General features: G+C 27.1%; 1 protein-coding gene across 1 annotated transcript; it reads right to left on the bottom strand.

Moving 5' to 3' along the window:
• Positions 1 to 11,388: 11,388 nt before the first annotated feature.
• LOC112682800 (thyroid adenoma-associated protein homolog) lies at positions 11,389 to 21,858 on the bottom strand. The gene is made up of 24 exons (XM_025553539.1): positions 21,593 to 21,858; positions 21,450 to 21,520; positions 21,260 to 21,381; positions 20,970 to 21,197; positions 19,289 to 19,526; positions 19,067 to 19,230; positions 18,784 to 18,989; positions 17,812 to 17,984; positions 17,115 to 17,296; positions 16,849 to 17,002; positions 16,623 to 16,778; positions 16,167 to 16,502; positions 15,974 to 16,098; positions 15,329 to 15,487; positions 14,792 to 14,919; positions 14,476 to 14,725; positions 14,155 to 14,275; positions 13,857 to 14,096; positions 13,480 to 13,740; positions 13,173 to 13,361; positions 12,390 to 13,091; positions 12,175 to 12,331; positions 11,810 to 12,033; positions 11,389 to 11,745 (listed from the first exon to the last, which is right to left on the bottom strand). Exons 1-24 carry the CDS (start codon positions 21,705 to 21,707, stop codon positions 11,422 to 11,424), a joined length of 5,025 nt encoding a protein of 1,674 aa, XP_025409324.1. The 5' UTR covers positions 21,708 to 21,858; the 3' UTR covers positions 11,389 to 11,421.
• Positions 21,859 to 25,869: the final 4,011 nt, after the last annotated feature.

The raw sequence follows: 25,869 nt of genomic DNA, 5'->3' as shown, positions 1-25,869 counted from the left end.
TTACCCGACAACATGCAGCAACGGTGGAAAAAATTTTATTTATCTTTATATGCTTTGGATAAATTGGCCATTCCACGTCAGCCATTGTCAAGTAGTTGGTCCAAAATCCAACTTCATGAATTTTGTAACGCCTCACAAGAGGCATACGGAGCATGTGTTTACGCACGAACACAGAATTCAAATGAAAGGTTCGAAACATCACTATATGTTTCAAATTCAAGAGTAGCGCCACTTCATGCGACCACTATACCCCGGTTAGAACTCTGTGGTGCTGTATTACTCAGTGAGTTAACTACAGAAGTCATATCTGAATTCAAAAAATTGAATATAAGCCAACATCAACGTGATGTTGTGCTATGGTCTGATTCAACTATCGTCATCACTTGAATAAACAGCACACAGCCAATCAAGTCTTATGTATCAAATAGAATTGCTCAAATTTTAGACAACACTGATAAAACACAATGGAATCATGTGCCCACAGATTGTAATCCAGCTGATATTATAACACGTGGACAAACAGTTGTTGATTAACAACAGTGTTCAATGTGATGGAATGGTTCACACTGGCTTTCTGAGCACCACACTTCATGGCCAATACGTACACACCCAATTCTACACGAGGTATCTTAAGTACGACCTGTTAAATTGGTGCTTCAGGCATCTGCTCAGCCGGTAGATGATTATCCACTCAACAAATTTTCTAAATGGAACCATATAGTACGCGTCACTGCGTACATGTTATGTTTCATATCCAACATAAAGGAAAGAGAAACCCAAACACCTAACTGTCAAACAGGTATACTCACTGTCAATGAATTGCAAAATGCCAGGAATGTGTGGCTTTGTTACGCCCAGCACAATGCATTCAGGTCTGAACTAAAATCCTTGACAAAGTCCAAATCGGTAAACTCCAATAGTCGACTAAAGAGGCTTAATCCATTCATTGATACTGTTGGACTCATACGTGTTGGTGGAAAATTGAATTACCTTGTAGCGTCAGAAGAAAAAAAGCACCCTGTTGTACTTCCGTCAACGGACAAAATTGTAAAAATTATATTTGAACAAACGCACTTGGAACTTCTACATATTGGACCTCAGGGTCTACTCGAAAACATCCAACTGTTATACTGGCCTCTTTGTGGACGCAACTTGTCGCGATCCACATACCACAATTGCAATATTTGTTTCCGTGCGAAACCTAGCATGTTACACCCTCAGATGGCACCTGTTCCGCGAAGCAGAATATCTGCTCAAAAAACATTTTCCCGTACAGGTGTTGACTTCTGCGGGCCAATATTAATAAAAAGTGGAATAAGGCGAGTCAAGTCCATCAAAAGTTACATTGCCGTGTTTGTATGTTTCAGCACTCGTGTAGTACATTTAGAACAAGTCTCCGGATTATCATCAGATGACTTTATAGCAGCCCTAACTCGGTTCATTACGCGACGAGGTCCATGTCTTCATTTATACAGTGACAACGGAACCAATTTCGTTGGCGCCAATCGGGAGTTATCTTTATACTTCAAAGCAGAATCTGGAAAGCAAACCGTAATCGAAAATATGACATAACAGGGAGTGACTTGGCATTTCAACCCGCCAACTGCACTAAATTTTGGCGGCATCTGAGAGGCAGCAGTTAAATCAGCAAAGACCCACTTAATTAATTAACCCCCTTTATTTTCTTTGTATTTTTGAGTTATTACATATTGAAACTTGTATAAAAGAAAATATATATTTTGTGTGCCTCCCTCCAAACAGTACTCATCTGACACAACCATTGGATGTTGCATTTTTCCCTCCTATGAAAGTGGCTTGGTCTAAAATGTAATCTGACTGGAAAAGTAATACTGAAAGTTTAAAAAATACTGTCTTGCAAAAACAATCATTCCTTGCACTTTTAAACCAGTTATTAAATGTTTTACAGCCTAAAATTACAGCAACATTACAAAATGGTTTTAGAAAATGCGGAATATATCCATGTGATGTAAATGAATTATTAACAAGACTTCCAAATTCTGAAGATAATTATTCTTCAATTGAAGAAACCTTCATTCAGCATATGAGTGCCAAAAGATCAGAAACTTTACAACCTTTGAGAAATAAAAGAAAAAAACTACATGTAGCACCAGGCAAAAGTTATGCTCATCGTGATGGTGATAATTCTTGTTCAGAACAATCAGATGGAGTGATGTTAGTTAGTTTACAGGTGACAGAGATGACTGTCCAATTAGTAAGAACGGAAAATACTCAGTAAATGATTTTGTTATATTCAAGTACATGGAAACATTGTATTCGGGTCGTGTATCAAGTATTGAACTTGATAGAGCTCATATACTATCTATATAAAAAAAAAAATTTATAGATGGTCAGAAAAAGTTGATGAAATATTTAACCTATGGAAAGACATTATGATGAAGAGAAAACCCCCACAGCTAGTCAGAAGAGGTTTATTTAAAGTTGAAGAATCAGATATTTATACAGAATAAAAGGCATAAGACTGCTAGGTATAAGTTAATTTAGTTTTTATTGATTTGTTGTTGATAATATTGTTTTTTATTTAATTTGAAATAGGTATTATTGATATGTATACTAAGAAGTTACCAGATATTATGTACCTTTGTGTATATCACGACTGCAATTCCTACATTTAGTTTGTTTACAATTTTTTATTTTTTAATTTATAATAATTTTGCAAAAGACTGCATTTACTTAATATATTAAGTTTGTTTTTATTTTTACATTATTATATTACATAAAGCTGCAATTGTTTTGATTGGTTACATTTTTTAATTTGTTATAATATTGCAAAATACTGCTTTTAATATATTAAGATTGTTTTTATTTTAATATTATAATTTTGTATAAAGCTGCAATTAAAATATTTTGATTGTTTACGTTTTTTAATTTTATAATTTGTTATAATATTGCAAAATACTGCACTTAATACATTAAGTTTGTTTTTATTTTTATATTACAATTTAGCATAAAACTGCATAGTGCATAGGTATAACATTTTGATTGAACAAATATAAGTACATTTATTTTAATTTTTTCAAACACATCAATAAGTTTTTATTTTATATAACGATCAATAATTGTTACATTATTAAATTTTCTATGGTAAAACGAATGGAGCCCTTGAGGAACAAATGTGGAGCCCTAAGGGCTCAGCGGAGCACAGTTTGGGAACTGCTGCCTTTAGGTATACCTATAGTCAAATTCAATAAGGATACTTTGCACAAACATTTTATAATCATGAAAATGAAAAACATTTTTAATTTGGGTGCAATGTCATCCAATAGCAAAGTTTACTTTGCACCATTTTTTTTAAAAAAAAATTTTAAATTAATTTTAAAGTTGGTCAAATTTTTGTTATACAGAATCTTTCTTTATGTTTATATCTAAAAGACTGCAATTTGTACATTTCTATTATTATTATTAAAATAACAGTGTGTATCTTAGATGAAAAAACCAAGAAATTTAGTGCGAAGTAACCCTATATTATGGTAGTTTTAAAATATAATATGATGTTTGTATTAAAAATTGTTATGTAAATCAGAAAGTTTAAAACATATTGTATTATCAAGTAAGCAAATGTAGGTAAAATTTTTATAACTAGTTAAGATAAAAGAAATACTTTGTTATACTTGATTAATATTATGATATATAAATCTGTGATATAAAATATGTGTTATTAATAATACTTAAAATTACCTAATATGAAAGAATTTATTAGTTTTTAGAGTATAATATTATGATGTATGTTATATAAATTCATTGAACATTTTTGGCGGTGGTTACTTATAGGTAACCTTTTCCCAGACTTTTCCTAGAAAATTCATAATTTTAAAATAATTATTTTAGTAGTTTTGACTTTAGGTAGTTAATAAGAAACAGTTTTTACAAAAAAAAAAAAAAACTTAAAAATGTTATTGTATCATTTACTGCCTCTGAAGGGTTTTATTTCATAGGTAGTGCCTGCCCCTCAAAGAGTTAACTTATCCAATAGATCATCAATATGAGAAATCGGATAATGCTCCTTCACTACGCGTTTATTCAACTCTCACAAATCAACACACATACGATATATTTTATCTTTCTTTTTAACTAATACTATAGAACAAAATTTGGATTTGCTTTCTTTTATAATACCTTGATCAAATTAACTGCAAATTATATCCTTTACAGCATTCCTTTCTACATACGACAATCTTTAAGGTAAGTAATTAAAAGGCATATTGTCTTTCAAGGTTATGGAAGCTTCATAATCTATTTCAGAGACTTTTGGCTTCAAAGCTTTAGTGTAATATTTATCATACATCTCTTTCAGTTTACATTTATCAACAAATGATACCTCCTCCCCTACATTCAATTCAACATAATTTCTAAATTCATACTCAATTAACCCTAAGTCAGTCATAAAGTTATCAATAATACCCGTTTCATGTTTTGAATTCATCATAATATCATTTTTACCAAACCAAATGTCCATCCCCTTCATAAAATCCCTACCCAACAAACATTCAGATAATATAGTCTGATCATCCACAACATAAAATACTTATTTCTTATCCAAGTTTTAATCAACCAATGATAACATAACATAGTACCTAGAAACCGCTTCAATATTCAATTGAGATTTATTAATACCTGAAATAAAAATATAATTCCTAAAAGATTTTCTGTCACTTGTTTTAACAATATGAGACTTAATCAAAGAAATAGGACTACCGCTATCTACTAGTGCACTCACAATAACATTTTCTTTGCACAATTATATACTTACTCTTATGTAATAGACTGGCTCCAACAATCTAATTTCTCCCGATGATCCAGTAAACTTCTGTTTGTTCTGTCTTTGAGATTCTTCATTTTTTCCATCCTTGTTTTTATGGTCTTGTTCTGGACAGGCTGACCGCTGATGCGTAGTCAAACCGCAACCATAACATGCTCCTCTTGGTCTCGCTGGATTGGGATAACTTGGTGAGATGTGCATTCTGGACCCTCAGTTGAAACATATGCGGCTAGTTAATGCACCCACACCCTTTTGGCTCACTACCTTTATACTTTCGCTTTGTGCTTGAGACTTTCTGCATTAAGTATCGTTTTTTCATTTGACCCAGACAAAAATGTCCTATTCTAAAACCTTCCTATTTCTATGTTCTACTATCCACATGTAGTCCATGATATTAAATAACAATTCATCTTGGCAGTTATGACTTACGACTAAGCAAATGTTGAAACAATTAATTTGACTGTATGCCATCAAACAGTTGTTTTTTGTATTAAATAGATACAACTCCAGATATCAACAAAGTCGAATTTTCTCATAGTAATAATCTAAAATACTTTTGGTTTTTCTTTGTACACGAGCTGTCAACACTTTCCATCAACTGCCGATATTGATGTTTCTAACGAACGTCGACTTAAATTGTTGTTCAAATGTTGTCCATGACCCAAATTTGCAACCAACATACCCACTGGTGGGCCGGACCGTTCACATTCACTCTGACCACTTCAAACATGAGTGCTTCTGACCAGCCATGTAACTTCGCTACTCCACATAGTGTGCTCAACCAATCAGCAGCTTCGAGTGGCTTACACTTTACATTGAATGTTGGTAATGTCTTATTCAAGTAAGGTGGGATGTACACCTCTTAACATACCTATAAGCAACTCGTTCTGCTTAAGTAATGTTTGCACTAAAAGCGCATTCGAGTCTTCCTTACTTATTTTCTGGTCAAATATAACAAGATTCATATCTTCCGCGGTGTACTGCGTTTCGCTGCCGCAATTTTCATCCGCATTCATCGAATGCATCGCAATGAATATCCACTCAAATCCCACTTCTGATGTAAGAATTATAACAAATTAAATTAAACTTTCATTTATTTGAATTATAGTTTCACATGACTACAAAAAGAACAAGATACTTGTGCATACTTCTCGCACTAGTGATGCTAAAAAGTAGTAGTCACTGCTACTTTTCACAGTGATTCAATGAGAAGCAGTAGCAATGACTGCTACTCATACATAATATAACGACAGAATAAATGAAATTTTTCATTTATTCTGTGATATAACAGTGATTTTATCACACTGTGATGATATCACAAATCTGTTAAGTTGTCTAACTGTGAAAAATATTTAACACTGTGATTTATGAAATAGTGATATGCGACTATTGCTAGTTGCTACTTGCTACAATAGTACTATAAACTTGTGTCTATTATATATTCACAGTGTAGATAAATTGATGTAATTGATTAAGACTGTAGATACTAAAAATAGTGGAAGATGGAAATAGTTTACTACATGGAACATGGTTTACTAATAATAAATAAATATAACATGGATTGAAATATAATATATTTTTTTTTATTAATAGATAATATATTTTAGATAAAATACCATTTATAAAAATAACACATATTAAAACATACAAGTTCGTTATTTTAGATAGATATTTATTGATATTATAGTATTTGTTAATTTATTATATTAGTCATTATTAGGCTTAAAAACTTCTAGCATGTACAACAATTGGTATTATAACAATGTATAACAATGTGTAATGTCGAGAGTACAACAGTCTACGAGTAGCCGACTACAAAGTTTTGTTACGGAGTTTAAAGATACATTTATATTCGATGAACACGTTTTATTTTGTGTACTATGTGGTCATTTTTTTTTTTTTTTTAATGCATATAAATACATATTATAATGCATATTTTAATGATTTTAGAAGCATATTTGTGTATTTTTTAGAGCTTTAAGTCCCTAAGCCTGGTTATTATTCATAGGTAATGAATAATGATTAATATTATGTTACATTTACATTAGGTAAATATTATCTGATATCACGACTAAATAGTAAATAGAGTAGTATTCTAACCACGGTCTTATAAGACCGTGATTCTAACTATGGATTACTGTGATATTCTGATAGTGTAAAGCAAACATGTGATTCGCCATAGGTACGTGAAAAATAGAAAGTAGCAGTTACAGTAGCAATGACTGTTATTTTCATAGTGATTTTTTTTATCACAGCAGCAATATCACAGTGTGATATTTTTCACAGTTTAAAGTGGACTACACACGTGCGGTTAAAACTGTACGATTCGACTGTACATTTTTATCTGTACAGATAAGTCTTACGTGTGTAGGATAATACGACATAATTTTTAGAACTGTGCAGTTGATCGGAAATGAATTGAAAGTACCAATTGATAAAACTGCACAGATAAGACGATCCGTGTGTAGGTAAACTGTACACTGTACAGTTTTAATTTCATTACAGTCCACGTCAGTCAATTCGTAATTTTAAAAACTGAATTACAACGTATTTTATACTATTATTTATTATCCTCGCCATTTAAATTATAGCAACAAAAATACGTGGGTGGACGGAAGAATTTATCGAAATGTATCGTTCCGAACCGTGTCTATGGAAAGTCAAGCAAAAAGATTATCATAATCGAAGCAAAAAATATGGTGCTTATGCAAAATTAACCTAACTAAAGAAAGGTGTAAATAAGTATCTTCATTCATCCTCAAGTAATTAATAAAATCTTTTTTAGTAATTCTCAATTCTTTAATCAAATTTGTATGTGAATTTTCACTTTTTTTTAACAACCATTATTTACACCATAAGTTACGTTTTTTACGTCTTTTATTTTTAAAACACATTAATCTGAGAAGCGTCATCTGTTTTCGTCATGTTAATCGACTATGACGCCACGATTTATTCTAATTGTACAGTAAAATCACTCAGTTTTAACTGAAGGTGTGTATGCTGAAGTGTAAAACGATTTATATGTACAGTTATAACTGTACAGTCGAATCGCACAGTTTCAACCGCACGTGTGTAGCCTGCTTAACATCACTAGCTCGCACGATGCGCAACAACAAAACAAACAAAAAAAAGATACATAACCTCCAAAAAACATACTAATACAAAATAATAATAATAATAGTAATCATAATAATAGTGATAATAATAATAGTAATAATAATAATAGTAATAGTAATAATAATATATTATCGCAATAGAAGTTAATGGAATATGCGTAAAAAGTACTATTTAGATTTTATGATACGTTTTGAATTTACTATTTACCTATAAATTCTAAATAATATTATTAGCTATTGGGTATTATCTTGAGAGCATATAATAAACACATGTATATTATACATAAGTGTTCAAATGTACAATTATTATTGTAACTATGAGTTGGTGCATTGGCGCAACCAAATCTAAAATATTGGGGGGCTGAAGCCCTACAAATAAATTTAGTCAATGTGAGCCATGGGGGGCTTTGCCCCCCATGCACTCCATTGCTGAAGCCACAGAACAATAATTATTAATTGAAATAAAAACAATCATAAAATATTATTACTATACCATATTATTAAAAATCATATACCTACTTCTATGTAGTATGTTTTACATAAAATATGACATAACACCACCACAATATTCCACCGTCGTCCGTCACATTTATTAGATAACAATATTATTATTAATTATGTAGGATTGTAGGAATTACAAAATAAACTATACCTAATAATAATATTATAAATAATAATATTTTATATTTATACAATTTACTTTTGAATAATTCTCTGCGTCATTTACTCATATTATTTAGTATGTATCTCACTATAACATACTTAAATTATCATTAAATTTTAAATAATCAAAAAACTTTGGGGGGGGTAAGCCCCTCTCTAGTTGCGCTAATGAGTTGGTGTACAACATAAATCTTTCCTGAACTGATATAATTTATGTATAAATTCAAACAATTATTTAAAAAACAAAATAATCAAATTTTTTTGTAGTAAATAGTCTTAAACTAATGAAATATTATAAATCATTAAGTAGATTATTAAATATAAATAAATTATTCATTAAAAATTATTACCTAAATATTAATAAGAATAAAAGCTCTTGTGTGGAGTATTATTGGTGTGTAAATATATAGTAAATATATACGAACGTTTTCGATTTAAAAAATCATCGTCGGGCACGAAAAACTCATTGTTTAACAAATTATTTATTTTGTTAATACTTTAATATCTACACTATTATTTTAGTATTTGTAAATGTTTTTAATGATGTAGCTATTTAAGATTGTTATACAATTATGAAAACAGAATAAAAAATCGATGTCGTTATACATGCAGCGTACAAATAGTACATAGTTATGTATCTACTTACTAGACAATATACGTTTAAAAAGTGTTCGCTTAAGTACAAGGTACAAACACATAAAATAATAATAACAACTTCTTATGATTACTCGCCATTATTAAAATAATGAATAAAATAATTACCCGTCTACCTTTAAATAACAAACCCAGGGCGTTCCATAAAATTTAATAAAGAGATTTAACTTTGAAATAGTAATAATATCACTAATAAGTAATAACGCTTTTATAAGCTTCTTAGCGCCGTTCTATTTTTCTTGAGGCTTTAAAAAATACTATTACGAGGGTCTAAACAACTAAGCTCGTATAATATTAAACTTAGAATATACTTAACCAAGCGTTTTTTCTTGTGAAATTTAAAATTTAATATTTTCTGCATATAAAAGTAGGTCATCGCAGTCCCGCATAATCATACCTATTTAGACAATGCCACTCCCTGCCCACGATTAGATTTATGTATAGTATATTACAACAATTGCGTACCTTAGAATTTCTTTTAGGTTTTTTTAAAATTTTCATTACTTTTCGATAAATGTGCATTATCCATTTTCTTCTCGATTCTCCATATGCATACCGCATTTGGTAATGTTATTGCGAGTATTTTTTATTCATTTTTTTTTTTTTTTTTTTTTATATTGATAAACATTATTACAATTTAGACTATTAATCGATGTATGTATAAACCTACTTGGTCTATATTTATTACTATAGGTATTCACAGGACTGTAGATAACTTCTATAAAACATTTACTTATCCCAAAAACAATGTGAGAGCAATAAACTTTTACATTAATATTGATAAAGTGTTACTACTTTGTAACTGCATTCAATTAATTGTTCAAGTCAAAATAAAATTAATCATTATCGTTTATGTTTGTTATAGGTGATAAACATTTTTTCGATTGCGTATATTTATTACTATTCTTATTAGTATTATATTCTAATAAATGTTTAAAGAAATATTAATATTAAATCCACGAGTATAGATTAAAAATAAAACTATTAAATAGGTACTGAAAATTACCTTAATAATATGACATCTTGAATGACAAACTTCAACAACAATTATATTCCACAGATTTTTGAATTAAAAAGAGTTTGAAAAAAAGTAATAGAATAAATACTAATATGTGATGTCAAGCACATGACATATTACTAACTGTCATATATGCAAAAAAAAGTGCCTTTTGAGTTTTCTGAGTAAAGCATAAAAATGTGTAAAGGAATTAAATATTTTTAGTCAGTATCCAATAGTGTACTATAGTAGTGTTAGGCTATAATCTATAAGACATAATTTAATCAGAGTTCTAGAGTTTTATGTTTTGAAAAAAAAAAAGAATTTAACTTATGTACTATCTAAATTAATAAATAATTTATTTGTTATGGTGTTTTACATAGCAAATTATATCAGCAGGATTAACTTAGTTCACTAATAAGACAATAATTTGGATGTTTAAATGACAAAAGTAGCTACTATTTAATGTATTATACCAGTGGAATTTATATTTTTATATTATAAGGTTAAAATTAGGTAGGTATCTCTCCACCTTAAATATTTTAAATTTAACGGTTTTAAATTTTAATTATGTTTAATCCGTCCAGTACCCACCTACTTATCTTTTACAGAACTGGGATATTAATTTCATTTGGTGCATTGCGATTGCATTAAACTCAAAAAAACTTGTACATCCTATACCTAAATTATCATCACAATTATTACAGAATTACAATTAATAAGTTAGTACATATGTAATTGTAACAAATTAATTAAATAGATTATACATATACATTTATATTAAATTTATAATATTATGATGTATTAGATAACAATTCAATTTTAGTTCAAAAAAGAAACTATGATTCGTTTGGTATTATAAGTTTTATTTATAAAAGTAGTTTATACAGACTTAAAACATAAAAAAAAAAAATATTAGACCTATAGTACAAATTTCTTATTCTTAAGTATTATTATATCATGCTAAATCCGCACAATAAGAGTATTCATCAGATATGATATCATATTTTTAAGATCAATATAATTCATTGGTCTATATGGCACATATAAAAAATAATAAAATATTCAAAAATATTAAATTCAATAAATATTTCCTACCAACTAGACATTTACATTTATAATGCAATATAATATCACATTTTTTTTTGATTCAAAAATTATTGTAACCAACTACATTATTTTAAAATTAAATCTTAACATTTCTGGGTGGTTTTCTTTTGAAAAAAACCAATTGTTTTAGAAGAAGCATTATCTTGGATGAGTTTACTAGTCTTTGAGTAATAATTCTTAGCAAAGGTCATAAACTCTCCAATATTCATTAAATTTTCAGCTTTAGGTTTAACATCAAAGTTAGACGTCCATTTTTCAGTTATCCAATCTTGTAAACATTTGTTTATCACCAAATTAATTGATTTAGGGTGATTATTAGTTAGACGCTTAATTGTGTCAAGTATAAGATTATATCGGATTGTGTGTTCTTTGAATTCACAAGTATCCCCAGCTTCAAATATTTGATACTGAAAAAAATTAAAGTAAGTAATTTATTAAAAACTTATTTTTTATAAACAATAAAATACATACTTTTGGACGAATTTGAGGCACCTGTAAGTCTAAATAAGACCAACATATTAAAGCTACAAGAACAGCTGACGGAAATTGATCAAAGTGTTCGGCAAATTTGTCAAATAATAATTCATATGATTTTGCACAGTTTGTATCTTTATTCACCAAACACCATACATGAGTTCTTACTTCTTCACTATTATCTTCAGAATAGTTTAATATTACAGTCCACATTCTGAGAACTGTAAGAAAAACAAGATACAGTTATTACTTTTTAGAGGTATAAAAAGGCAAAAACATAAGCAAATAAAACTTTGATTATTCTGAAAGTGCACAACTAAATGTGTGTCAACTACATTAATATCTAAAAATAAAATACTTACAAATTTCAGGGTCTAATGAGAGACCTTTAATAATTAAATAATAATTATCGACAATTATGTTTACACTAACAATCTTGCATTCATCAGATCTTTTGGCATAATATATGTTTTCAAGTACCAATGTCAAATTCATTATTAAAGACTGTTTCAAAGATTCCTAAAATGATGATCGCCATTATTAAAAACTGAAAAAGTAGTAAGCATTTTTTTCTTACTTGATGACGTAAATATCTATTTACACATAATAGAGCTTGGGCAATTTCAGTATCCTTTTTAAGGTTGAAAACTTTTAAAAGAAAGGAATCAATTGATTCATACATTTTAAAATACAGATTCAATGCTGGCGTAAAGTTTGATAGGACCAAATATTTCATATAAATGAATGAGTCAATTATAGTACATTGTTGGCAAATTAATTCAATAAGACTTTGGTTAGCCATAAATTGTTTCATTAAAATATTACGATCCCAATTAACATTTTTAAACTGTTCTAATTTATCACTTAATTCAAAAGGATTTTTGGATAAAATAGTACTTAAAATTTCAAATATTGTTTCACAGTACATGTTATTCTTAATAACATTATATGAAACTACTGAAAAATCAGTACGAGTCTTTAAACTGACAGAAAATAAAAATAATACAGCACTTTCCAAATATTTTGATCGACCAATGACATTGAATTGAACTGACTTTGTAATCGACTCCAATGTTGATGTATAAAGATGTTCAATAGAATCATTCATCAAGGGATTAAGCTGAGTCCATAGACGTGTAATACATCTTAAGAAAATTTCTTGAGTCACATAAGAACGTTTTACAAATTCATTATGTTTCATTATAAGATCCATCGTAAATTTTTCTAATTCTTTCTGCTTAAATATAGGTTGGGGAATATTTTCAACCAAACTAAAAATCTAAATAATATTTATATTATTTAAAAAACATTTTATTTTAATTAAATAATTTATAGAAAATATATAACTATATTAGCTTACTTGTAATAAAAGTCCATGTATTGTATTTTCTTCTAAATGTTTGTTAGTTAACTCATTGAATGTTATATTGAGATGCTCAACTAATTTAAATTGTGTAACTTGAGGTGCAATTGAAGTTGCAGCCAACATTCTAGTTTTCATTACTGGACTTTGAGCACATTTAAATATATACGGAATGTAGGATTCTAACTAATAACAATATAAGTTAAATGGAATATTAACAAATTTCATATTAAATATAGTTTCAATAATTCAAATTTTAAATATTACAAATAACACAAATTTTAATATGTACAGTTAAACTAACCTGAGAAATGCTATCACTGGGTTTATTCTGTGTCTGATATAACCTAGAAAGTATTAATAATGTTGGATACAATGAAGGCCTCATGTCTGTTGGCGAAAACTTTTTGAATTCATTTAAAAATGTATCATATAGCTCTGGATAACTTTTAAAAAATACTTGACCAGTCATACGATTTTTCCAAGATAATTCTGTTGAAGATCGGGGAACACCGAATACACGATTTATTAATGCACTCAGTAATAATGTAGAAGAATTACGAACCTAAATTAAATATAAATAAATGAACAAATACATTTGCATGGTATCTTTGTTATATATATTTATACAAAACAAAATATATATAATAATTTTAGTGCAATTTAATAAATAATACTTACTGGCCAAGATGATGAGTTAAATAATACAATAGAAATATGAATTGCTCTAGAAATAAAAGGACCCACCAGATCTCCCAATTCAGAACATCGAAATAATACTCGTAAAACATTTAAAGCATGAACCACTTGAACAACATTTTCTGAGTTGTTTATTGTACTTTTGTTTTCACAAATAACCAATAATTTTTCCATAGTAAAGTTTATAACTTTCCATTTATCAGGATTTGTACAGATCAAAGCCTTCAAAATAATTTACATTTTAATGTATTAAAACTAATTATTACATAAGAATACTTACTTGTACCATAAATGGCATTCCAGCACTTCTTCTTGTGGAACAAAATAAATTTTTAGATCCAGTTTCAATGCCTGTTATTATATCTTCAAGTAATTTTTGAGGAATTTTATGTTTTGATGACCTAAAATTTAAAATTATAGCGTTTTAGGCAATTTCAATTAAAAATGTTTTGATGAAATATATTTTTATTCAGGATAATATAACTTTCTTTACATGAATAAGCTAAAAATAAACTGAAGTCCCAGTTATGATAATTTGTAATAAAATGGACATTATTTCATATTTTTAAATATTGAATACAGTTAATCTAATTATACATACTTCCACATTACAGAGCATACAGTTGAGTATGCGGCAAATATTTGTTCAAATGCACCCCTGTGTTTTGTTTCAGAAAGTAGTAGTGTCAAGCACTGACAAATGTGCATAATCAATTCGGGATTTTTTAGGGTATCTCGTGTTTCAGAAATACGCACAATATCACTCAAAAGTAGTGACGCTTCCTTTGCTGTACGCCAACCACAAACAAGTATCATTTGTGAAGTTACTTCATAATCACTTATAGCACTATCTAAAATTTCAATAATTGTTATAATTATACATTTATAATAAACATAATAATTTAAGACAAAATTACCATTATTTAGAATACGACCTTCAGGAGACGAATCAATAATAATTTCGGTTACAAGTTTGATACTCTCTAAACAAAACTTGGATACAAAACCCATAAAACTCATCCAATCTTTCTTTTCACTAACAGTCCTGTAGAAAAGAAAATTAATTAAATTATCAATCATAAATATTTAATTTAAGAGATTACTAAAACAATTTTACAAATGAAAAAATATTAATAAAATAATTCTTGAGTTTTAAATACAAAATTGTTCATCTAACAATTTAAATAACTAGTTTCTGCAATATTCTAATTAGTATTTAAGCATTTAAATTAACGTTCCAGACTCATACTATAAGCAAAAACTTGTATATAGATGAACTATGTTTGATTAAAATAGATAATAATTAATATTTACACACTATAATATTCTGGAAAACTGTTCAATGAATTTCATAATTTATACAACTTAAGCAATATAAGTATACATTTTAAGCAATAATAACAATAAAATATTTGAAATAAATTTATTGTTTTATAATTAAGTGAATAACTTACTCCCAATCAAGAGTGTTCAATATGTGTCGTATAGTATGAAGTGATCCATACATTGGTGCTGTAGCTGATGCCAATGAAAGGTTTTCTTTACCTATTTTAAGTTGTTGCAGAACACTTTCATTCAAATCTAATAAAATATTAAATGTAAAATCTTCATATCTAAAACAAATAAATAGAAATAAAATATATAATGATATAATTATTTAATGATGTTACAGAATTGTAGGGTGTTTTTAGAAAATGTTGACGGAGTAGGGCTGCTAAGTACTCCCAAACGTTCCACAGTTATACTAAAGAGTAGCTAATTAGAATACTTAGTGCCTATTTAGGCTCCACAGGATTTAATCGAATAATGATGATATGTTCCCCACTTAATGGTTTTTATAATGTGGTCATTTTTTTGATTAATAAAATAATATTTTTGAGAAAATAAAAAAAAAGTAAAACCGGTGGAAAGTCAGTACTTTATAATTAGATAGAATTTAAAAATAAAAAATAAAAAGTATCAATAAAAATCTTGAATAACATTGTCCATAGAGGCCCAAATGATAAACTTAAATGTAGGTAAAAGATGAGTATAATAAAATATATAATTATAGTAATTACACAGTTACCTTAGTTAAAAAAAAAAAAATAAATACTTACGGCATTCTTGTATTTAAAATAATCAATGTTTCCAATAAATATCCGGCTGTTATACAATCAGATGGGCTATTACTAAGTGTTAATAACATAGATTTGTTCAAAATATCTTCAATCACTATGACATCCTTAATAAATAAACAACATTTTAAATTTATCATTATAAGAACTATAAGTATTATTTAAAAAAAATTACCAATTTCATTGAATCTTGACATTTGTGGGTTAATATATCCTTAGCCAATATTTTATTTTTTTCGTATGTGTCCCATAAACAATTAAAAATTAAAGAAATATTTTCCTTTTTATTTAAACCTATAATACCTTTTGGTAATAGACATGTTTGAATAAGACGTAATGATCTAAGAGAAAAATTACGCCTAGAAAAATTAGCATCAGAAAAAAGGTTCTGAAAACAAAAATTAGAGAACCAATGCTGAAATCTAGTATAGCATTTTGTTACTGATGCATTTAAAGATTTTTTATTTTTAACTGCAACAGAAAATTGACTATCGTTCATTCTTATAAGTATCTGAAATAAAAACAAATTTTAGATCATTTAAAATACAATTAAACAAATTTTAATTGTGAACATTTTAAATAAATCAGGTTTAATTTAAATAATAATTATTATTATATTTATAATACAAACTTTTTTAACCAAGCTCAAGTTTGTTTCTTTGATTGATGGCTTTTCATTTTTCATATTATAAGTAATAAAATATTTCATTAGTTCTAATTCCATTTTAATAAAAGGTTGAGTTTTTTTTTGACAGTCCAAAATTAGATTTACAGCCATAAATTGAATCTATGAAAAATTAACATTTAATAATTCTATATATGTTACTCTTAAAACAATAATTAAATTTAAGATATACATTTTCATCTTTATGATGAAGAGCTTTTTTTAATGTTTCGTAATAAGTTTCATTCATCCAATCTCCATTATCATTTTTAGTCAAATAAACATATTTTTCAGTCTTAATATAAATTAAATATATTTTCAATGATAATTCTATTTGATTATTTAAGCTGGAATAAAATTAAATAACAAAATTATTACACGTTGATTATTTTTAAATCAATTATTATGGGAAAATATAACTTAAAAAATAGAAAACAAAAATTAAAAATATGAACTTACTCATTAATATGGTTTGAAACAGTTGGAGTTAATGAGACAGCTTGGGTAATAATTTTTTCAAAATGTTTTGTATTTACTTTATCAGTATTTTTAAATAATGGAAGCAACCAATAATCAAACCATATTTTAAAATCAGTAATTTTAAAATGGTTTACCATTAAATTAATAAAAACAGTCAAAGCCTATAAACATAATATAGTCAACAAATATTTTTAATACCTTAATAATGTTAAAAAAAAAAAAAATAAATAATGTTTAAAAATTAAATAATGTTAAGATAATGGTTTCACAAAAATGTGTATGGATAATACACAATATCAAGAGTAGATAATACATTGTCGTAAGCGTTTGAAGTAAAGACTGATCAAAAACAGGAAGATGCACTCTCTCAAATGTTATTTAAAAAACATCTGTGCTGGAATGGAGGCCTACAGGGAAGAGGCCTCGCTAACGTCCCAGAAAGAGATGGTTGGATACAGTGGAAAAGAATCTCAAGAAAATAAAAAACGAGAGTGAAGAACAATAATTCATAACAGGGAAGAATGGAAGTGGATCGTGATGGCGGCGAAAACTCTTCAATAGTAATAAATGCAGGCTGAAGAAGAAGAAGAAGAAATAATGTTATATTTTAAAACATATGGAGAAACAACTATATTAGACTTGAATATAAATTTTAATTTCAGATTTAATTACTTACAGAACTGTTGGAACTCATTAAATCTAAAATATCTTCAGAACCATTTGGCAAACATTTCATTACCGTTTTAACATCAACTTTGTTCGATAATATAATTAAAACATTTATAAAAGCTCTAGAATGTATATTAGAAGTAGACAGACGGTCAAATATCTCGAGTAATACATTTTCATCTAAAAATAATTTTATATAAAATAGTTAAGTTAAAATAACCATAAGTTGCATATTCTAAGGCTATCCTTTGTTGTAGTATTCATGTACATTTGAAATATTTATATATATTATCAACATTAGCAAAATGGGTCTAATAAATTGTACAAATATTATGATTAAATGCATTTGTAGCATTTGTATTTGAATATGATTGACATTTGATTATAAATAAAAATAATAGTGTAAAATGGCAATCATTAATAAATATTTTCCTTCTGCATCGGTATTAAAAATAAAAATAAATTAATGAATTGTAATTTTCTTTAAAATAATCAGATTTATCATATTTTAAACTTGTTTACTAACCACAGAATACAGATCTAATTAATCCAAATAGTTAATTTTATGTTAATGGGACAATATTAACATATTGCAATCAATGGTGTATCTAGAGAGGTGGGTTAAGGAGTTATAACCTACCCGAAAATGTTAACTGTATGTATATTGTCTATTGATTATAATAAAAACACACAAAACTCAAAAAAAAATTTAATGTTACATTTTTTATTACCCCCCCCCAAAAAAAAAAAAAAAAAATTCTGGATATGCCACTGATTACAATATATTAACGAAATAACCACATTCTTTTCAGTATTCTTACTTTGTATAAAATAATAAAAAAAAATGTAAAAGTGACCAAAAATAATCTTATGGTCAAATTTAAGTTTTAGTATTACACTATTTGAAATTTTTAGTGCACATATATTACCCTAATCATTAAGATTATGACAATTTTATTGAACATATTTAGTACAATACCTTTTATTTTAATTATATTCATCATTGTGTCTTTAGCCATATGTCTTACAGTATCCATAAAATAATCCAGGTATATCCATACAGTGGAAATCAAACATTGAAGTTGATGTTTTTTCAAATAAATTTCATTATTAGCGCATAAACGTTTAGATAGTACTAGTAGAACTCGGCTTGAGGATAATATTTTACTACAATCATTTAAATCCCTGAAAATATAATAAGATAAAATTAACATAAAAAAATAATATATAAAAATAAAAAGATTAAAAAAATAATGTAATACCCGGCACAAGAGTCAATTGTAGCATTAAATAAAATTCCACAAATAGATTCTCCACTATTAGGTTCGATGGATCTTAACTCTTCACTAGAAAATGAATTTAACATTGCTGCAATAAATGCTAATTTACCCAAACACGAACGAGTTTCAAAATCCCTCAATATAAACTAAAAATCAAAATGGATTAATAAACTATTTTTATAAATACTAAATTAGTAATTTTACCTTCAAATATTCAAGAGCAGGTAATTTATTTATGTACACTATAGAAAGACAACAATTAAAAAGTACTTCCATAGGTAGTTTATCACTATTTAATAAATCAAAAAAACAATCAAGCAGCGCAGTCAAAATATTCACATTTTCATAAAATAAATGTTCATTATAAGTTGTCAGAAATAAACGAAAACCTTGATGAATACATCTGATAGCTATTGCCTTATGTGTAGGAGAGCTTTCGTTACTAAAATAAACATAATAGTATTATAAGTATTATTAAAAAATGTAAATAAATAAAAAAAATATATATAATTATATGTGTATTGGCAGAAAGCAACTGCACCCACTTACTAATACATTAAACATTGGAAGGTTAGGTTCAACAAAGTGCAACAATTTAAATATCTTGGAACTATAGTAACAGAAAATAATGATATAGCAAAGGAAGTAGCAACTAGAATATAGACAGGCAACAAATGCTACTATGGGCTTATGAGCTAGCAAAGACATTAGGATCCCGAGCATTATCTATAGAACTAAAAAAGCAATTATACATTACACTGATCTGTCTAGTAATCCTATATGGAGCGGAAATGTAGCCGTTAAGAAAATCTGACGAAAATAAATTTTTAGTAATGGAAAGAAAGATATTGAGGAAAATCTATGGACCAGTTAAGGATAGCATCAGTGGTAAATGGAGAAGGAGAAAGAATACAGAACTAGAAATATTATTCCAAAACACAACCATAACAGAAGTGATTAAAAGGCGAAGACTCCAATGGGCAGACCACGCTTGGAGGAGCCAAAATTAAATTAGAGCAGTGTTAGAACAAAACCCGCGAGGAAAAAGACTGCTGGGAAGACCTAAAACAAGATGGGAAGATATAGTTAAAAAGGATGTGCAATCACTAGAAGGAGGAACGAATTGGAACGAAAGAGCAATGGTTAGACAAAAATGGAGGAATGTGTGTGAGATGGGATGGTCTTGAAAGGCTTTTAACCAAAAAAAAAAAAATATATATATAATTATAAGATCAATACATAGAGCATAAAATTAATTTTGTTATTTTTAAAATTTAATAAGCCTAAAATATATTTTAAATTTACAGAGAATTACAATAAAGAAAAAATAAATAAAATGGTATATCACAGTATAAAATATAGTATTTAATATGTTAAAATAATAAAAAAATTCTTCATCCAGTATTACCTTCATATTAAAAATTTATCCTAATCCTTAATTTTTTAATTCCTATAATATTTTTTTAGTACATGTAGTTAAATAATTATCTTACAACTCTTTCACTTATAACCACTATGATTTAAATCATATTATGTTATTCTACACTCACTAAAATTAGCTATTCTTTTCTCCAAATTTTTAACTTTTTACAACTAAGTATTTTTAAGATTATTAACCTTATCCATGTTATTAATTTTTAAATTTAATTAATTTTATAATAGTATTTTAAGATATTGTAATATAACAAAATTAAAACCTTAGTTATTAAATTATAAATTTTGTAAAAGAGCTAAATAATAAAATAGATGTATTGTTTTAAAGTAGTAGAGTACAACATATTTAAAATATGTAGAACATTATTTTAGTGTATATATATATATATATATATACATATATAGGCATATAAAATTTTCATAATGAAACTTAATTTCTTATTTAACTTACATCAATATCTTAAGTGATACTCTAAATTGAATTTCAAGATGCATCATGATTTTCAAAATGAAAGTAGAAATACAATTTGGAAATAGTTCACTATATTCATTTACTATTTTAAATAGGTGTTCTGTTTTACGTAGATCATGGCTGTTAAACATCATCATAGTTATAAACTTGTGTGAAAACACAGTAAATAACTGTGGTTGCAATTTTACAGGACAAGACTTTATGCATCTAAGAAAAAATAATACATGAAATATTTTAAACTATGTGCTTAATTAAATATAATATTTTACTTTATAAGAGTGTTTTTAACATGATCATCAAAACAATGATCAGTAAACATTGAGACAAGAAACGGAATAATGCCAATAGCCACTTCATTTTGACATTTATCTGAATAACATACTTCGCAAACCTAATAAGACCAAAAAACGTTTATACATATTATTTCAGAATCAATTGAGTTAATGCCAAGAATATTACATTTTTAAGGATGGCAATGAGTCTAGGAGGATTTACAATTCCTAGATCTGCAGCATATTTTTCTTTGAGTCCTGAAAAAAAAGGAATGCTACGTGATTAAATTGATATCATTAAGAAATATTTTACATTGATTCTTTATTCACCAGTAGTTTTCAAAATTTTATTTAATTGGACAATCAATTCTGACTTGTTGATTTTTAGTTGGTTATCAAGTTCTGAAAAATCGTTCAAAACATTTCTATACTTCAACGAACTCATGGCCAGGCTCTGTGTAATAAAACACTGCCTATCTCATAAAGGAAATTCAAACTCTAAAAAAGTGATGCTATAGATTTTACTTTAAGTATCTCTAACATGCAAGTTGCATGATGCAACACGAATACGATAATTTGCGCACGTGATATTGTTTCACCAAGTTGATAACGAGCACATACCAGTATACCACGGTATTAGATACCATAAACCGTTTTGTGTATGGATTCCGGCCCCACTTATTTTAATTCGTATCTCCTTCCACGCGTATCCGACGACCTCCATAACACTGCCACGGCCACCGACGATTCACGATTCTCGGCTCTCATCAAGTGAAGGTTTGACCAACTTCCAGCATATTATTATTAATAACTGATAATGTAACGATTAAAAAAAAATATATTAAAAATTACTGAAAAAATATTGGAAAATAGAAAAGTGAATACCAAACACACTGCAAAGACCGATTATTGAAATGATTTACCATCACGTTTAATCTCATTAATCGATTACTAAGTATGCATAGAAAGCATAACACAGGAAAATAAAAAAAAATCCACTTACATTTAAATAAAAACGCTTTTAATCCATTTACCTATTTCTTATCTTAATTTTATTTTAAATTTATACCTAATATTTAATAAAAAATTAACTTATAGAATTATTTTTTTTATTCTATGAAATTATTAACGATGCACTGGTAGGTTTTAAACTTATTTTCAATGTAATTACTTAAATAGGTAGATCTAATTTTTAATTCTTTGTAGGTACATATTGTTAGGTTTTATAACATTAGTATCGTCTATAATAGATTTATTGTTTTGAGCCAATCATTATTCTAATTTCAATATTTATGCACATTATGTTACCATAAGAATGTGTTATTGACTTATTGAATGTGTTTGATCCTCATATAAGATGAAAACGTATTTTATAGATATTTAATAGTACATTAATTTTGTCGTATCAGTGGATATATTCTCGAAAATTTAGATTAAATAAAGCTACATTTGTGGTGTAGACGTAAAACAACTGGAAAGTTACCTTACATTTTTCAAAACAAAGAATATATATTTTCATTTTTTGTAAAGTACGTAATGCTGAATATTTCAAATACATAAACATTTCAAATAATTAACATCTTTAATTCATTAACAGTATACTTAATTGTAATCACATTTCGTGGTGGAGCCAAACATAAATTATTATAAAAAATCCATAGCAAGAAAGCTTTGGGTTTTAAATAACGCAAGTAAATATATTTAATAATTTCTGATACCTATACATTATGACTGAATAATGAATGCTATATAATTAATAGGTACTGATTAATTTATTATAATTGGAACAGCAAAATTAAGTCGGATATCAAAATGAATACACGGCCAAATGTTAATTTCAGATTTTCATTGGAAGGAAACGAGTAAATATACCAAATTATTAGCTACTCCTATACAATACAAAGGTATTTTTATATATATTTTAACTAAAATCTATGTGCGTATATGGTATAATGCAGTAGTTCCCAACCTTTTTGACACTACCGAAACAATTAAAAAACTGTATATACGTCATGGCCTACTTCAATTTTGTAGACCATATTTTTCTTATACACAAGAATTGATGTTTTTGCATATTTTAGAATATAGATTATAAATAAGTAAATATTAATGAAATTCCTTATAGTAGGCTTAAAATAATATTTATAATTGTTGAATTTTAAGCAAAAGTTTAAAATTAATAACAATTTAACGAAAATTACTACAATAAAAAAAATATACACCATATAATCATAACAATTAATAAGTAAATTATAATTATAAAAACAATTTAATATGGGCTTGCATTTTCTTAACTAACAGAGATATTTCTGTTGAAATATTATTCAAAGCTATATGCATGTCATTAGTAGAGTCTAACTGATTTCATTATATTTAATGTAAATAAGTCTGGAAAATTGTATATATGCTTTGTCGTATTTTCGTTTTGGAGCCAATTCATTTAACTGTTAAATTTTAACACGAAAAATCAAAAAGAATATTATGTCGACTACAAAGTATGGAGCAATTAATAATAAAAATACATTGATCTTTAAATTTGTACAATATCAAACTTCGAACATGGCTGTTGTATTTGATCTGTAGTCTAATCTTGCTATATAAAAAAAGATTAGATAATAGATTGAAATAATAATTTAAATAGCAATATGTAATTTAAATGTCTAAAATATAAATAAACATGCAATATACACTGTTGTCGGTATTTTTATAACGCACCAAAGGAAAAATTAAATATTTTTAAATTTTGTAAGTATGACTTACGGATCATTCGTCAATGATGACTAGTAGTCCGTGGACCATATATTGGGAACTTCTGGTATAATGACTGCTAATTATTTCGAATGATTTACAGAAACGACGAGCTTTCAGGTCTTTATGCTGCAAGAGATGATCTAGATGATTTGAAGAATGACAATTCAGCAATGAAAAAAGAATTAGAATTTGCTGATTATAAAAATAAGAAAATTATGAATGAATTAAAAGTACCTACTCACTTAATACTACATTACCAAATTCCTAAATATTGATTTAAAAATGATGTATTTTGTATTTATTATGAATAAGTTATGATTTTATTCTATTAATAATTTTCAAAAAATATTTATTTTAAAAACAAATATAATCAAGTACTAGTATGTTAAATAATAGTTTAAAATACCTGTTGAAAGCAGCTTGACTGTCATAATTATTCATTGTAGCCTGTAAGTATTTGCTACATTCCATTAAAGTTGTCCTTAGCATTCATAGAAGCAGAAAATATTAGTTATAATCCATTGTCTACATCCTTATTTCTGTGTTGTTCAATAGTTGTGAATTATTATTTTGTGGTATTAATATTATTATAATCGAACAATAAATAAAAATAAAATCCCAGGGTTTTGAAAGAAACTGCTAGTATTGAACATATAGTAGAACAACTTCGGATTCTATTTTTGGAGGTTTTTTAGTTCTATACAAACTAACAATATTTTTTAAAGTTTTTTAAAAACTAAAGTAGCTGATTAGGTGCAATAGAAAAACTAATCTGAAATTGGTATTCACTCGTGTATATGTTCTAGTAATAACTTGAGTTATAAGACTAGTGTTTAACTATAGTTAAGTTACTCATGACTTATTTAATTTGAGATAAGTATAACAGTAGTAAAGCTTCCGAACCAAAACTAAACTACAATACAATTTTAAGACATTTGATCGATATATACTTTTATTTTTATGTAACTTATCAGAATACATTTATAGTTATCATACGTTTATAATGTTTTGAACTTTTTAGGCAAAAAATAAAGAGATTTTGGAACTTCGTAAAAACGAAGTTAACTTTAAAAGTTCAGCCGAAGATTTGAGTTTGTTAATTAAATATTTAAAAGTTGAGTTGAATTATTTAAAGAAAAAGTATAATAAAGAATATAAACAAATAACAGAGTTAATAAGTTATAATAATAACATAAAGGTAATAATATTCCACGAATTAAACATTAAATGAATTATAATTAATAATAATTAATAATAATTGTATCAAAATTAAATATTGATCATAACTTATAGAGAAATTTGATTTTTTAGGAAAAACAAGTTAAATATAAAATAAAAATTGACAAACTCAAAAGTACTTTAAGAATGAAAAGACTAGAATTACGTGATGAACGACAAAAATGTCGTCATTCAATTGAACATTTCAAAACAGAAATGGAAGCATTAATAACGGAAAAAGTATTGTATACACTTTGTATTGTATTAACACACAATTATTAATTATTACAGTAAAATTATTTTATTTTTTACTCACTTTTCATTAACTTCAGCCATCATATCCTTTGGTTTTAGTAAGCAAACATTTAGGATTGTATTTTTAGGCGTATAGGCATCTGTGGTTTATTAGTTATTCGAGGGCACATCATGTGTGACATCGTACATATCATTCTTGCTAAAATCCCGGGTGCACCATGGTCAGTGGTCACCTAGTTTGGACGCAGAGTCTATTGACCATAATGGTTAATCATCACTGTACCTCACTATGTGCTTATATTTTATTTCAGCAAAATATGGAGACATATATAACTAATGAAAAGAACGAAACAAAAAAAATTACCGATGAATTACTCAAGTGT

Source organism: Sipha flava, unplaced genomic scaffold (assembly GCF_003268045.1).
Source record: "Sipha flava isolate LNK unplaced genomic scaffold, YSA_version1 211_pilon_pilon, whole genome shotgun sequence".
Lineage (NCBI taxonomy): Eukaryota > Metazoa > Arthropoda > Insecta > Hemiptera > Aphididae > Sipha > Sipha flava.
Note: the sequence above shows the minus strand (reverse complement) of the source record. Positions and strands in the feature narration are given on the sequence as shown.

Bases quoted from the DNA above. Each gene is read 5' to 3' on its own strand.
- LOC112682800 (XM_025553539.1), bottom strand. From the start codon at position 21,707: ATGAGTTCGTTGAAGTATAGAAATGTTTTGAACGATTTTTCAGAACTT. The intron at 16,099-16,166 runs GTAATTTTTTTT...TTATTTATTAAG, and splicing joins GTCAAGATTCAATGAAATTG to GATGTCATAGTGATTGAAGA. The intron at 11,746-11,809 runs GTATGTATTTTA...AATTTTTTTCAG, and splicing joins TGCCTCAAATTCGTCCAAAA to TATCAAATATTTGAAGCTGG.